This window comes from Clinocottus analis, unplaced genomic scaffold, assembly GCF_023055335.1.
Source record: "Clinocottus analis isolate CAN_PGR_092001 unplaced genomic scaffold, fCliAna1.0.p SCAF_13, whole genome shotgun sequence".
Taxonomy (NCBI): Eukaryota; Metazoa; Chordata; class Actinopteri; order Perciformes; family Cottidae; genus Clinocottus; species Clinocottus analis.
The window spans coordinates 8,961,892-8,977,069 of NW_027175854.1; the positions used below are offsets into that span (position 1 = coordinate 8,961,892).

Here is a 15,178-nt window from a genome sequence, read left to right on the forward strand (position 1 = left end):
AGGGCATGTGAAATGACAGATAATAAATAAGATTAATAAAACAATAAAAGTAAAAATGGCGTATGATAGCAGAGTAGCTGTTTAAGAAAGAAAACACAGCCACACAGTTCAATATGACAACCGTGCAGCTGCTTGCATTTCCCCAAATGTCAGGCATGGGCATTTGAAAAAGAAAAAAAGAACAGGTAACGTTGATCTCTGAGCTTAGCTGTGTGTGAAAAGTAGGGACAGCATTATGAGAGGAACGGCCATGTACAGGAAGACGCCGAGCAGCAGCAGGAAGAGCAACAGCGTGGCGGTGACGGAGACGCAGAGGGAGCGCGGGCCCGTCAGCCCCAGGCCCTCCACGAGGCGGAACGGGTCGACGCAGCACTCGCTTCTCTGCGTGTCCGCAGCAAAGCAGCACAGAGCAAGGGGTTCTGGGACGGCCTGAGGTTCAGGGCCAGGACCGACGACGAGGGCCGGTGCGGGCTCATAGAACACGCCGCCGCCGCCGTACGACTCCTCCTGCAGTCGCCGGATCTCCCACTGCGGGAACGGGGTGGTCTGTCGGCAGAAGGGGCACTGCAGTCGGCTCTGGTCCTTGGCCCGCCTCACGATGCCGGTCGCGCAGGTGTGGCACAGTGCGTGGTCGCAGTGGAGCAAGGTGACGCGGCGGTCTCCGTGCGAGTCGAACAGCTCGCTGCAGATGGGGCACTCGCGCCGGCTGCTGTCGCTGCACAAACTCCCGACACTTCCACCGCGGCCCGGCTCGTCCCTCACAGCCAACTCCAGCTCTCGCGGAACAGATGTCCGTCGGTCGGCCCCATCTGCCGCCGTTCGCATGCCCGCTTCGGGACTCTCAGCACAAACAGCGTCCTGATGCTTGGGCCGAAGCAGAGGCTGTGTGACAAAGAAGTTGTCATCTTCCCGCTCGCCCCTCGTGCCGTGGGAAACTCTCACACAGGTGTCCTCTGTAGCCTCCGGGTGCTTTTCTTCCAGTACAACACCGGCCTCCGGCTCAGCTGCAATGACTAATGCCTCTGCCATACTTCATAACAAGAATAAATTGTGTTTTCTGTTCGTTCCATGCGTTTAATGCCACCCTAGCACAAGCTCAACATGTTTCCTCATTACAGATAACCTACTTTCTTCCCGGACAAAAGCTGTGTGAGCCGAATGTTGATGTAATGCTTCAGTACAACAAAGGCAGCACAGTGCTCTCCCACCATAAACCCCAGATAAGATAAGCATATTCACAGATAAGGAGTGCTAAGCAACAATATGGGCCTCAGAGTAGTGCCACTGGCCAAGTAGTACAGTGAATGTTTCATGATTCTGCTCAATTTAACACACATTCATTCAACGCATTCAGGGCCACGGAAAGCTTTCACAAGTTGAGATATGCATGAGCGAACACATTAGTGCGAGGCAGACAGATTTATTCTGCATATTTAAATAAACAGTACATCTGTAGATTAGACAGAGACAAAAAAAAACACATTTGAATATGGAGAGGGAGCAGAGGAGGGGAGTTCATCTGGTTTTCTCTGTGCTTTTTAACGCGGTTGGCTGTTTGCTTTGAAATGTGTCGTCTCTCCTCTGTGACCGTCTGGAAATTGTGCGCGAATTAAAATTGTAATGCCACGTCCTCCGACACAATCAGCGCCTTCATCGCCATCTCAAGATTATTGCACAGTGCCGGTTAGGAAAGCCTCACAGCATTAGTCATCAGTGCTTAAGTCAGCAATGAGTAGACAATGGGAACTGTGAGTAAACAAAGATGTGTTTACACTGCATATTGATCCATCCTGATCTGTTATAGCAGTAGCAGGACCACACATTTGACAATTATATTACACAACAAGGTGTATTAAGAACACTTGAGTACTTGTTTTCACATATGTATTTATTTGTCTCATGTGATCAACACGAAAGGGTATCTTTTTCTTCTTCTTTTGTTTCAAGGCTATTCAATTTGGGTCAATACATTTCCTGTTTTGGATATCCTCCTCATGTCAAGGACCATTTCATCATTCATCATCTGGGCCACGCTATCAAACTGACATGACACAATCATACGCGTTAAAGGAAGTTGAACAATGCATAAAATATGCTTCTTATCCCCTTTGTGAGAGATTAGAGGACGGATATCCTCCGTATTCAAGCAGCGGTAATCAATATTTGTATAATGTCAATGGATGACTGTCGTGCTTCGATGTGACGGAGGTAGCTTGAAAGGATAAAGCCAGCCTGCAGCTTTACTGTTTGGTTCACTCTCAGCAGGAAGCTGAAAACAAAAAAACGTTGCAAACATTGCACAGTTTGAGATCTCCATATAGTGGAGCAGCTCAAGAGAAGTTGGCGGAGAGCGAAAGGGAGCTATAGGGATAGAGGGTGAATATTGAACTTCAATTTATCAGGTGGTCAGAAACTCCAAATGAATGAAACGTTCCTCTGTACTGCAGAACGTGTAAGTGCCTCATTAACATGGTGCTAATAATAACGCTATTAATAATGTCAGCGTTTTGGTCCTGACTTGTGTCCCCTGCCCCAAAGAGGCAAAATAATAAACAATATCTGTTTTTGTTTAACTGCAGAGCTAGCCTAGCTTAGCTAGGCTAGGCTAGGTCGGCTAACTTAGCTAGGCTAGGTCAGCTTAGCTAAGCTAGCTCCTTAGCATAAAAGCTGGACTTCGGCCAATGCGTTTTTACCTCTTTTGCTCTTCACTCGGTCTATTTACTTGCATTCAACCAACGTCTGCTCCAACACGATTGGTCTATATTCCTCGGCGCACAAACGCAAAACAGAATGTTTCTGATGTCAAAATATCGTTCCATTGCCCACATACTACATATGAATGCAGAATTATGTTTATAGAGCTTATCGCCACCCCCAAATCCTCAGCCTGACGACACAGTACTAACCCGCTCAGAAACAGGACGTCACCAATAAAAAAATAAATAACTTACTCCAAAGTCTAATTGAAGTTTTCTTGGAGTAAAAGTTTTATGGGTTTTTATGAAACAGTACTTTAAATTGTCAACGCACACTGGTTGCACTAGAAAAATCTCTATCGGCCCGCTGTTGACTACTCTGAGATACCGATCAGAAAACAAACACACCTGCCATTACACCCACCGCCAGTGTGACCACACACTAAACACTAAAGACTTAAACTTAGAGTGTGGAAAAGGCATATGAATAATTTCTAAATGCAGATAAAAGCCAAAGTGAGTCAGAAACTGATATCAAATCGTGAGACTTCTCACCAAACAGAAACTAGAGTCGGGTGGCTCAGACAGACAGACAGAAAACATAATCAGCTGGTAACAGTCACTGAATCACAAGTTACTGGTTATATGTGCATCACAGTGGAGGGGATTGTTCATGTTTCTGCGTGTGGTGTTCCTCAGAGCTGCTCGCTTTGTATCTTAGCGCTGGTTCACCAAAATGTGAGCTGAACCCACTCAGTTCGTTCTACCAGTCCCACCATGCAACATGACGGCTGTTGGCACTTGCGTGTATAAAGCTGGGAAGTCACATCATCCATCATCCAGACGAGGGCTACCATGAGGTTATTGTTTTTGGTATTGAGCCGCGTCTCACAAACAAGTCAGGTCTGCTTCCCTCCTTTCATTTATATATATATATATGTAACAAAAAAGAAAGAAAAAGAAGTCAGTCCTGGACTCCCTCCTCGGGTACCTCTGATTAAACCCTGACCTGACATCTTCTCCGCAGTTCGGGGAGGTCAGAAGTCCAGCGTGTCACGCTGGTGCTGCAGCCGCGGGCTGTTCTCGCTGTAGAACTGACTGAACCAGCGCCTGTGCTTCTGGATGGCTGAGTCCTCCTTCACCAGGAGAGGCTTGGAGATGTACTTCTTATTGTTCCAGATCATCACGTCGCGCTCAAACTAGACACAAAGAAAATAAGACAAGCTCACTGGACAGAGTTGTAAATTAGGATTTCGAGAAAGCTGTGACCAAAGGGCACACACGCACGCACACACACACACGCGCACGCACACACACACACACACACGCACACACACACACACACACACACACACAGGCTAAAACATGAGTATGAATTACAGACGTGAGACGTGGTCAACTTGTGTTACGACTTTAAGTCCATTAGGAACGGAAACAGAACTAAGATTTAAATAGTTAACAAAAACAAACAATCGGTATTTTCTCCTGTCTTGTTGCGTTAATGTATTATTACATTAATGCAACAATACATTACTCGCCGCTGGGATTTGTCATTTCAGCACACACTCCATCTCGTCACGTCCTTTTAAAACATGAGTTGAATAAATAATCTTTGTATTATTTGTTAACATTTCAGAACGATTGTAGAAAATGTCAGACAATGAGAAAATGAAATATAGAGGTTTGCATCAAAACTATATTTCATAGAGTGGCTAATGTTACACAATTCTAATCAAACTGTTAGAATTATGATGTTTTCTAATAATTTCACCTTCAAATTAAAACAAAATCCCAGTAAAGCTATTCACAAAGCATCTCAGCCCTTAACAGAGATATTAATGTGAAAAACTGTTTAGGAGCTTTTAAAAGAATAAAGCCTGGTTAGATTCATAATTGTTTCTTATTTGCTTACTTAAAACCAATAGCTCCTAATTTAGGTCATCATTTTGCCAGTTAAAGACTTACTAATACTTTATTATTTATATGTATTATACATTATTGTAAACTGCTGTTTTTTCAACAGAAATTAACATCTGAGAAATGTGGCTACTTTTGTTAAATGATTTAAAAAAAATCTTCACATAGTCATGTTTTCTACGTTTATTCCAATTGTGTCTCTTACTCCTACTATACATACACTATATACTACTTCTATCTAAACCTTATAAACAAACTTCTTAGTTTTCCTTTCTCTGATTTTTTTTTTTCCTTTTGGCTTTGCCACAAAGCTAATTATCAAGTTTAATGAGGGCTATTTACACCTTCTCTGTGACTGTGTGGTGTTACTTCTGGTGAGGAGGCAGAATGAACCCAAAGGCAGAGTAGAGTGGGAGGCAAAAGCACACAATGATCTCTGTGAACGTCAAAGCTGCTGTAAAGAAATAACAGCGCTTGTAGGAAGGACTGCTGTGCCGGTGACAGTGGGAAGTGAGAGCATCCCTCACCTGAATGCACTCTGCTTTGAGGAAGAATTTGGGTACCAGAGGTGGGATATTAGACTGGTAGAAGATGGTGTGAGAGACGCACTGCAGCAGAGGCTCCACCGGAGTCACGCACTGCAAGATAACGCCTCGGCCCAGGAAGCTGTGGTCGAACAGCAGGAAGACCACTCCCGGACCCACCTGAAACACACGCATGGTCATGGCAACCTGTGCATTCATCTGTATCAATTCAGCTTGGCCGTCGAATATATTTTCAGTTTTTTAAAGGTACTTAAATCCCACCTCTCAGTCAGTCATGTTTCCAATTGCATCGCATGGCAATGCTGCTAACCGCCCCCTACCGCCCGCATTACAGTAATTAGTCTTAGCAGCATTTGTGTCGGGATCCTTCTCCGCCTGCAGGCCTGTGCAACTGGTTGAACTAGGGAGATAGTTAGTGGTTTCAAGGAACACTTATTTATCATATATAATTCACTCGGCGAGAGGAAAAGCCACAAACTGCGCAGTTGGTTGCTAATGTCCCGAGCACAACTAAAGCATGCGGTGGTTGTTGTTTTCCTCAGCTCTACCTGCATGAACACACGTTCAGCTCGTCGATGTTCTACACAACCACTTTTGTTCCACCACACAGATCACGTCCTTTGGGCTCTGTGCTGTTTCCACGAGCACTTAAAAGTTGCACGAAGAAGAATCCTTCCAAACAGCCAGAAGTCGTGTCGATGTTAACTTCGGCGTACCTGTCTGGCCACGACGCGGACATCCAGCAGAGGCCAGTGGCATCCAAACACAGTCAGCGCATGTTTTACCAACATCTGAGAACAATGCTTGTTGGGCTCCGACTCTGGTTCCCACTGGACCTTGAATAGGACACACACACACACACACACACACACACACACACACACACATAAGCATGCACACAGTCAAAGTGCATACAGCGGCATTCAGACACAGAGGTGCGCCGTTCCAAATGAGTACATTCTGTACCATCCAACATCTTAATACTGTGTGGGTTGTAAAAGAACACCGCCTCCATCGTGTGGAGCATCTTTAGGCTTTGGTTTTCTTCCCTCACCTTCCAGTCATGGCGCAAAAATTCCCAGGTTTTGCTGTTGGTGTAACGCAGATCCACTCCACTGGCGATACCCGGCGTGTGCAGGTGAGCGAGGTGAGCGATGTCCGCTGCATTTTCAGGGATCTCCTACAGGAGAGAGAGGACCATGAATTGCGTGTTGTAAAGAGTTGGAGGGAGCTAATGTTCGGCAACAGGAAGGGGCGATGTTTCTTTGCACTTTAACAATAGTCATGTGTACTCCTCCCTGTGGATCTATTCATCAATCTGGAGGGTTTTGGTGCGAGTGGCCTAGTTTTGGAGATATCAGCCATCGAGCTGCTGGCCTGATTTCGAACATAATGAGACTAAATGGCACTCGGTTCCTCTTTCCATCAATCATGACCCCCGTTTCTCAAAATAATCCTAGAAAGCTACGATGCTGTTGAGTTTTTATAATGTATATTCAGGCAACTTACACCAAAAAACACTCGAGAATGATGACTACACTATGCGGCCGGTAAGGGAAGAAAATATGTTTTTTATATTAGGGTGAACTGTTTTTCATCTTTGAACAAAGGAAAAAACATCTTCATTGTTCAGACACATTCGCTCACAGATCTCTACCTCTATGTGAGCGTTGATGAAATGTTCCGTTCTCCCCCGATAGACCCACTCGCCCTTCGTTATTTCCTGCTGCTCCGGGACGGTCCACTGAGGATCTTCTCCGTCGCAGTGAAACCAAACCAGGATCTGGCCGTTGACCTCGCAGCCGGGCCAGCAGTGCACCTTGGCAAACTCTGGCACTGAGGGACAAATGAAAACAAAACCTGAACCACGCGGTCTCTTTGGACCATGTGTACACTGGGAAATTGGTGGCATTTTGTTTTGACAATCCACTTCATACAGTAGATATTAGGCTTCACCGTCATCAATGCCAGTGGTTCTCAACCTTGTTGGTGTAATACACAGCGCTGTGTCATCAGTGTCTGATTTCTTATAGAATATATACAACTCACTTTATGAACTTACTCTTATATTTGTCCACATTTGCTGTAAATATGCATGTTCTCCAGAGTACGAGTCTTGATGCTTTTTACTGACCCATTAACCTTTTCTGCAAGCACAACCCTAAGCCCAATATCTTCAATGCGACACAAAATAATATTAGTATCTCTTGCGCCACCACACAGAAGAAATTGTTAGGAGTTAGACATTAGACATCTGTCACAGGAGAACCTGTAGCACCACCCTCAGGACAGAGTTTGTGTTTTATTGACTCACCCTGAAACCAGCATAATATCAAGATCTGTTCTGTTTTGTCCCATCGCGACTTGCAAGGCTTTGAAATTGTAGCAGTAACAGTTGCTATTAAACTCTTCTAAGTTCTGCAAAAATGTATACTGCAATTAATACTAACCTTAAAATCTTACAATAGACTAAAAAAAGTAATGCAATTCAACAGGATGGAGAGCAAGATGTGCGGTCTGAGTGAAGGCCTTGTATAGAGGCTTGAAGCAAACTGTCTGCATTTGGCACTAAGCAGGTGAACGATTAGGTTTTATTGTAGGGAGGATTCTGTCCCCTAGGGGCCGCCATTTAGAGACAACTGACAATAGTATCTGACCTAAAAAGGGTGAAAGAGTAAAATGATGTGCGTTATTTGAGATAATGAATGTGGCTTTTGTCTGTAAAACACTGCATTATTCATTATTCAAGACATGGTGGTATTGCAAGTCATTTCTAATTACTCATTTGCCTTTTATATACTCATTGGACGCCACCTTCAGTTCGTACCTTTTTCAGCATAGGGGATCCTCACGCACTTGCCGTCGTTCCCCCGAAACTGCCATCCATGAAACGGGCACTCTATGCAGCTTCCCACCACCCGTCCTCCCACAGCCAGGTTGGCCCCCAGGTGAGGGCAGTAGGCATCCACCACGTAGGCCTTCCCGTCCTGGCCCCGAAACACTGCCACCTGCTCACCTATTGCGCAATTAGGGACCAAAACAATGTTATATGAATGAGCGGCAACTCAATATATTTGAGAATTAGGTATTAGTGTACATTATTACAAGAAAAATGCTTGGTGCATTTCACTGAATTGTGCAATTCATTGTCTCAGTTTGTTTGTGCCTCTCTGCAGTGTGTCAACACTGACAAATCCATACGCAGAGGAAATAAAAAAGCAATAGTAAATGTGAAGATAAGCATGCAGCAACCATCCATGCGGAAAAGATTCCTTAGAACATGGCGCCTCTAATTATTTGTATGGATGAGGCTGCACCCAGAACATTTATTCCTGAAGCCTGACAAACGGAGATAGTGTGCACCATGTCGCTGTGCTGAGGTAAACTTTCAAAACAAGACTGCTGTGGCGAAACGATAAAGAAGCACGTCACAAACAACCTGGCGCTCCAAAATGTAGTCACTGATTTATTTTGAAATAAATAGAGAACATCCAAACTCTGAATGAAATGCTGCCACATACATTAATATGGTGGTCACTGTGTGTTTCTTGTTGGCGATCTGAATAACCTCATTGTTCCATCAACCGTTAAAACCTCTGTTAGGAGAATTTTAAACAGTTGTATCATCTTTGAAATTATGTTTTAGTTTAAATTGTAAGTTGAGAATTAGTGAACCCTGCTGCAGTCGACCTGTGAAGAGTTGCACTGCCGTCTGACACTTTTGCCGCCCTCGTTCCACCAAAATGACTTTTGCAAAAGAACGAGCAGCAAAAGACTTCACTGCTTTAGATGGTTACACTTGGCCAGATTGGGTTACAGGTGTAGACTACAGCTTCAGTAAAGTAGGGTTGGGAACCCACTTTGCAACGTATCTCTCTGTTTTTGGTTTGACCTTTGTCTGACCTGCAGTGTTCAGATTACGCCCAGATTAGCACTGGGTAACTGGCCTGCAGTAACCACTGAGCCAGTTCTCGCAGTCCCTAGAAATCCAAAATAAGGCTCATGTAATGAGGGGTGACACAGCACTGCACTGCTGCTCCCAAACTGTTGTCGGGCAGAAATGGATCGTGTGTGGAAAAAAGACAAACTCGGCGAAATGTAATATGTGATGTGAATGGATGACTACAGGGAAAAGTTAGGAGAGAGACACCGCAATCATTCGATCCTGAAGGGGATTGTAGTGATAGCTTTAACAGAGGGTGGACCAGAGAAATGTTGGTGGTCTTGGGGGGAACTTGTGCCGAAAGGGTCAAGAAAGGGAGGTGGTTTGGAAATTAGGACAATTTTAAGCCACAAATGTCATGATCATGATCAAATGCTAATTTTTCTGGTAGACTTATGTACAATTAAACTTATTTATTTAACCAGACGAGACCCTGCTGGCCATAAGAAAGAGTTCAATTGTGGCGTTTGGGTCTGCGTGCCCCGTTTTAATTTATTATCAAAAGAAAAACGATATGATTATTATTATTTTTTTTAAACTCAGACACATTGGCCGTGGCTCATTTACTGTAATATAAACCAGAAAACATTGTCAATTATTACACTGTTCATCCCCCCAACACATTCATACAACACACAGGATTACAAACAGGACGCGGGGGGGTGTCTGCTTGCCGCGATCACAGCTGTTATACTATACAGACCGCCATTGGTGTGCATGTGTGTGTGATTTTATTCCTTATTACAACTAGGGTTGTCACGATACCAAAATTATGACTTCGATACGATACCTGCCATTAATATCATGATACCGATACTTACGATGCGACACGATACCTATACATACTTCCGACAAGAATTCGATACGATACCATATATACTATGCGATACTGGTATATTTATCTATGATAGTAGTAAATAAAACATCTGTATGGTTCCCTTTTTGACCAGCTTGTTTCTGCCCAGCTTTTTGAACACTTGACAAATGGCATTAATATTAGTATTAGCATACAGCAAGATATTAATGAAAACTACATGGTGCTATCATAGCATTGATTATACACGGCTATGTAGGTCTATTGTCCGGATGACTGTATAATTATTTCCATAAGTATGAGCAATTGTAGATAATAATACTCCATACTACTACTAATAATAATTTTACAGATGTGTGTTTGAGGTGAAAAAAAACTAAAGCTATCATATGGGTACATTAAAGATTGACACATAATTAAGGTATAATTTCTCTCGTTTATTGAAAAATGCACTTATTAATAATCTTAAACTATGTGGCACAAGATCTACCCTCAGGCTCCACCAGCATGTCACCATTTTGCATCAATTGTGTTTCATTTGGTACACTTTTGTGTGCATTCTGACCTCATGATCATAAATGCTTGTAGTCAAACTCGGCTAATGCTACTCGTGGCTGTATATGGGTGAGCTTGGGGTTTTTCATGTTTATAATTACATTTGCTTACCTGTCATTCGTTAAACTCTTTAAAAAGTTCGGGCTGTCTGCTTGAAAGCTGCTTGGCCATGTTTGACATGTTACCTCCCCTTGTCTGTGTTGCTTTAAAGCACATTTTACAGACGGGTCTATCGGTGTCAGTGGGCTTTCCCTCACAGTCTGCACTGTCTCCAAAGTATCTCCAGATTACACTCCTGGCGTGCAGCATGAGAGAGAGAGAGAGAGAGAGAGAGAGAGAGAGAGAGAGAGAGAGAGAGAGAGAGAGAGAGAGAGAGAGAGAGAGAGAGAGAGAGCGGAGCAGTTTTAAGGAAGCGCTATTTTGAGAAAGTACCGATACTTAAAATATGCAAGATCGTATCGTTTTTAACGTACGGGTATCGCAATATTTTGTTAGTATCGGTATACCGTGCAACATTCACAACTGATCAAGATGGCCAAAATATTCTCTGCACAGAGGGACTTGCAATTGATTTTGGAAGAGAAATAAGCTTTTGATATTGGTGATCATGATGAGGAGGAGGAGGAGGAGGAGGTTTCAAAATGTGAGGATTACATTTATGAAAATTCTGAGTCTGCCAGTTACTTAACGTTCTAGGATCTGATCGCAGAGGTTTATGCTCTACAGCTATTTCCAAACTGAAGAAGAGCTCCAGGACACCCCCGCCATCAGCTAGAAAGTGAAGAAATATGGATGGCAAAAAAGCGTGATTACCAAAAAATATGAACACCACACAAGGGTTGAGACACGTCCGCTTCACTTTTTCAGACCTGGTGGTTGCTGCCTGTCTTTGAAATGTGATGTGTAGAGCAGCCTATGAGGCAACAGGTGAGCACAACTCTTAAAATGTACTGCAATAGGAAGCAATGAGTATCCTCAAATGTGAAGATTGTTGCTTGACTCTTTGTCTTTTTATTTCTATGTTCTCAATTCAATATGTTCAAAACAAGTTGGGAAAAAGTGTTGGACAGTTTTCATGAATGTTAAAAGTATTAATAGATTAAATAGTTATTAACTAATTGGTGAATGGACAAACATTTGCTTTGGCTTTAGTGCAGGCGGATTCTCTCTGCAAGAGCAGGTGTCTCTTTTCACTGATGTCTTGTTCAGGTAGACGGCCTTTCATACACTGTTTATTCATTTATGGAAGGTTATGATGGGACAGAAACATGAAAGAGCCACGCGCTCTTTGAAACCTTTTTGAACTCAAACTCAAAGAACTTCTCTGAAGAGATGAAACAGCCCCTCCACATATCAACACCAGAATAAAATAAAAGAGGAGACACGTATCTGTTTTAAATCCCGTGCCTCAATTAAAAGTATATGCGGGAATAAATCTGTCTGTGAAGTCTATTGAAACTCCTTAACAGAGCTGCTACATACTAAGAGCCACAGAGATGTAAATGTGAAATATTAAAAGCTTTAAAGCTGCGCATGATGATGCGTTACATTATCAAAGAGAGACCTGGTGCATGATAGATTGGTTGTCAGATCACTATGAACACAAAGAGGGCGGCTAGTGCTCTTAAATCAATCAATACAGGAGACTATGAACGAGACATTTGAAGGCATCACCTTAGGTCTGTAAATTTCTATTTTCCCGATTTTGCTAAATGTAATTGACATTTTATAGCCCAGATGAAAACTTTAATGCGCTCAAAAGATTAATCAGGTTTTAACGGGTTGACTGATACAGAAAATAATCGTAAGCTGCAACTTTACAGCTATTATTTCCAATTAAATAAGCACTTCCGTCTCCATGACCACTTTAAATCAAACACGGAGTTTGAAGCTTGATTCACCGAAAACAACGAGTCTTTGTTTCAAAAAAGCAAAGCGTTCCTAAGCACCCAAGTTGCCAATCTACTCCAACAAAGACAATAGGCCATTGTGTTTTTAAAGCATACTTTAAATGCCCCAAAAAATGTGTAATATGAGCTTGTCTCTCCTGGCAACAACGCTGCTACTCAAAAGATCCGGTTAAACAACAAATATCAGGGTTGAAGAAAGGATGCCACTAGCAAATAAAACACTAAATTATTTTTGCTTCATCAAAATAATATCAGGCAAAATACATATGTATTCCTAATTTCTCTCCACTCCGATACCTCCTTCTCTCTGGAGAGAAAGCATATTCTAATTTCTACAGGGCCCAGCCCAGAGCCCTGTGGTACCTCTCCTCATGGCAACCACCACTGACATCGGGTGGTAAGTCTTATGTGCGATCGGCCATGTTCCTGGTCTCGAGTTCGGGACTGGCTTTAGCTGTCCTACTCCTTCGATTCCTTTCTTTTTTTCAGCTGAACTGTGTTGCTGTCCAAAATCTTCTTAATTATGTCGGATCTGTCGCACGTGGCCTTGACTGCAGAGTCCTCCGAACTCTGTCTCCTCCTCTCCTCTGTCCTTGAGTCTTCATCCAGACCCACTTATCCCACTTCTTCCTGCTGGTATCGACCACACATTTTGCAGTCTTTGAGGACTTGGCAGACTTTTTGTTTCTGAAATCCGGAGTGGCTGTTATTCCGGTTTTCTGCGTGTCGGCACGGTGCCCGCACGGCCCAGTGCTTCGTGCATGGCCTGTGCCACTTCTTCCACGTTCTCTTCCGGGACTTCTCGTAGGCGTCTTGTTCATATTTCTCAATCTCAACAAAGACAATTCTTCTCACCTGGATAACGGTCCACTTCCTTTTCTTTCCAGTGAGTCCTCCAGTGCCTGTGCTGGATGATGCCCTCCGCTGAGTGTAGCGTCCGAAGCAGAAATCCCAACTCGGTGCTTCTCTCTTTTTATCGACCAGTTGTGCTGTTTCCCGCTCCCTGTCACCCTCACATTCTGCGCCCAGCTGCTCAATGACATCATTCTAACAGTTAAAGACGCACACATTTTGACTTCAACAGGATAAACTCTCTATGTGAGAAAAAGAGGAATTGTATTATTCCACTGCCGTGCATGAGCATGAGTATGAGGAAATACTAATTCATAACAGTTCCCAACTGTTTAGTGCTTTTAGTCAACACAATCAATATTACGTATTACCTTTTGGTTATTAAATCGCAACACACAAATGCAAAACGTATTTTTGGTTATAATATTTTGTTGTATACGCTCTGTGTTCCTTGGCCTGATCTTATTGAATAATATGCTTTTCATTCAGGGCAAATGAAGTGTTTCCAAGCACCCTGGTCTCAAATAGGACATTGTGTTTCTAAAGTATACCCATTGTTGTAATATGAGCTTGTCTCTCCTGGCAACAACATCGAAACCCGAAAAATTGGCCATTGGCCAATGAATGGCAAAATATGTTTTGCTTCATCAAAATGAATCTTACACGAATAATCAGATGGGAATCATTTATATGAACTATTGCTCCTGCTACAACATACTGGATTATAATTCATATTCAAGATCCTTTAAGAAACAGCACATTAACTGAGTTAGACGTCTTCACTTGAAAGTTACACTATTTAGTGTGTGTTGAATGTGTTGAATTTGGGTTCACATTCTCTCATGATAGTTGCCTTTTTGGAAATTCAGCTCACACATGATTATGCGGAGCAGTTCATATTGGAGGACCCAGAAAAGGTTCAGGGACACTCGTGAGTGACTATTGACTATTAAAACCTGCATTAAACTCAGTGTTAAACTTCAGCAGCCAGTTCAAATCAATCACAAAGGTTGCTGCCTACACTACCATCTTAAAATTATAGGATGCAGTTAATCTAGTCATGGTTTATGGATCTCTGACTGTCATTCAATACAACCATATCAGCCTACTGTGGTCATCTGGTGGTAATGGTAGGAAGGGAAATGAAAGGCAACAATAAGTTGTAATATCCCATCCTCATGCTGACTGAACCACCAAATGAAAATAAAAACAGTCTGGTGCTCCCTCTCCCTCTTGTCCTGGTGATTTACTCAACTCACCTGTCTGCACCTCTAAGAGCTGACGTCACACTCCAGCTCATGTAAACAGAGTTGCAGTGATATACTTGATCGGCTATAATCTAGTATAACGTTGGCTTCCAGGGAACCTGACAAATATACCTATATTGTTTCTTTTGTTTCCCTTTTTTCCAAATTAAAATAAAACGTATTGTTCATGTGGTGTCCATGTGTGTGGCGTACTGTTAATACACGCAGTAATACCGCGGCAGCTGGTTACTTTATTTATACCGTTAATGCACCCACCACTAATGAACGTACCGAGAATAGAGACGCTTTTGACCTCGCCCGTGTGCAGTCGGCGTGAGTCCATCACTCGGTACCAGCCGTTTGGATAGACCGGGGGCAGCTCTCCGGTTCTCCTCCTGCGCCGGACCTCGTTGGCCGCCTGGGCTTTGGAGCGACCGTCCTCTGCGATGTAGCCCACATCATCGGGGCCCCTGAACACCTCCAGGGGACTGAAGAGCAGCCTGTGCAGCCAGCCCACGGCGAGGAGGGAACCTCCGGCGAGGACGCAGACCACGGCGCGCGCAAGCAGCCCCGTCTCGCGCCACACCGGGGACCCGCTGCCCGCTGAGTCCAGCGGGTCCCCGCTTTGCATGATGAGCATCGCAGCTACTCCCAGTCCAATAATACCAGCCACTTTCCCGGTGGACATGCTGCTACTCT

The 15,178-nt window shown here is 43.5% G+C and overlaps 1 protein-coding gene across 1 annotated transcript; it reads right to left on the bottom strand.

Moving 5' to 3' along the window:
* Positions 1-3,279: 3,279 nt before the first annotated feature.
* Positions 3,280-15,167, bottom strand: zgc:92275 (cholesterol 7-desaturase nvd). The gene is made up of 7 exons (XM_068574578.1): positions 14,771-15,167; positions 7,986-8,174; positions 6,816-6,994; positions 6,213-6,338; positions 5,875-5,994; positions 5,141-5,317; positions 3,280-3,895 (listed from the first exon to the last, which is right to left on the bottom strand). The coding sequence occupies exons 1-7, from the start codon at positions 15,165-15,167 to the stop codon at positions 3,734-3,736; spliced, it is 1,350 nt and encodes a 449-aa protein (XP_068430679.1). The 3' UTR covers positions 3,280-3,733.
* Between the last annotated feature and the right edge of the window lie 11 nt (positions 15,168-15,178).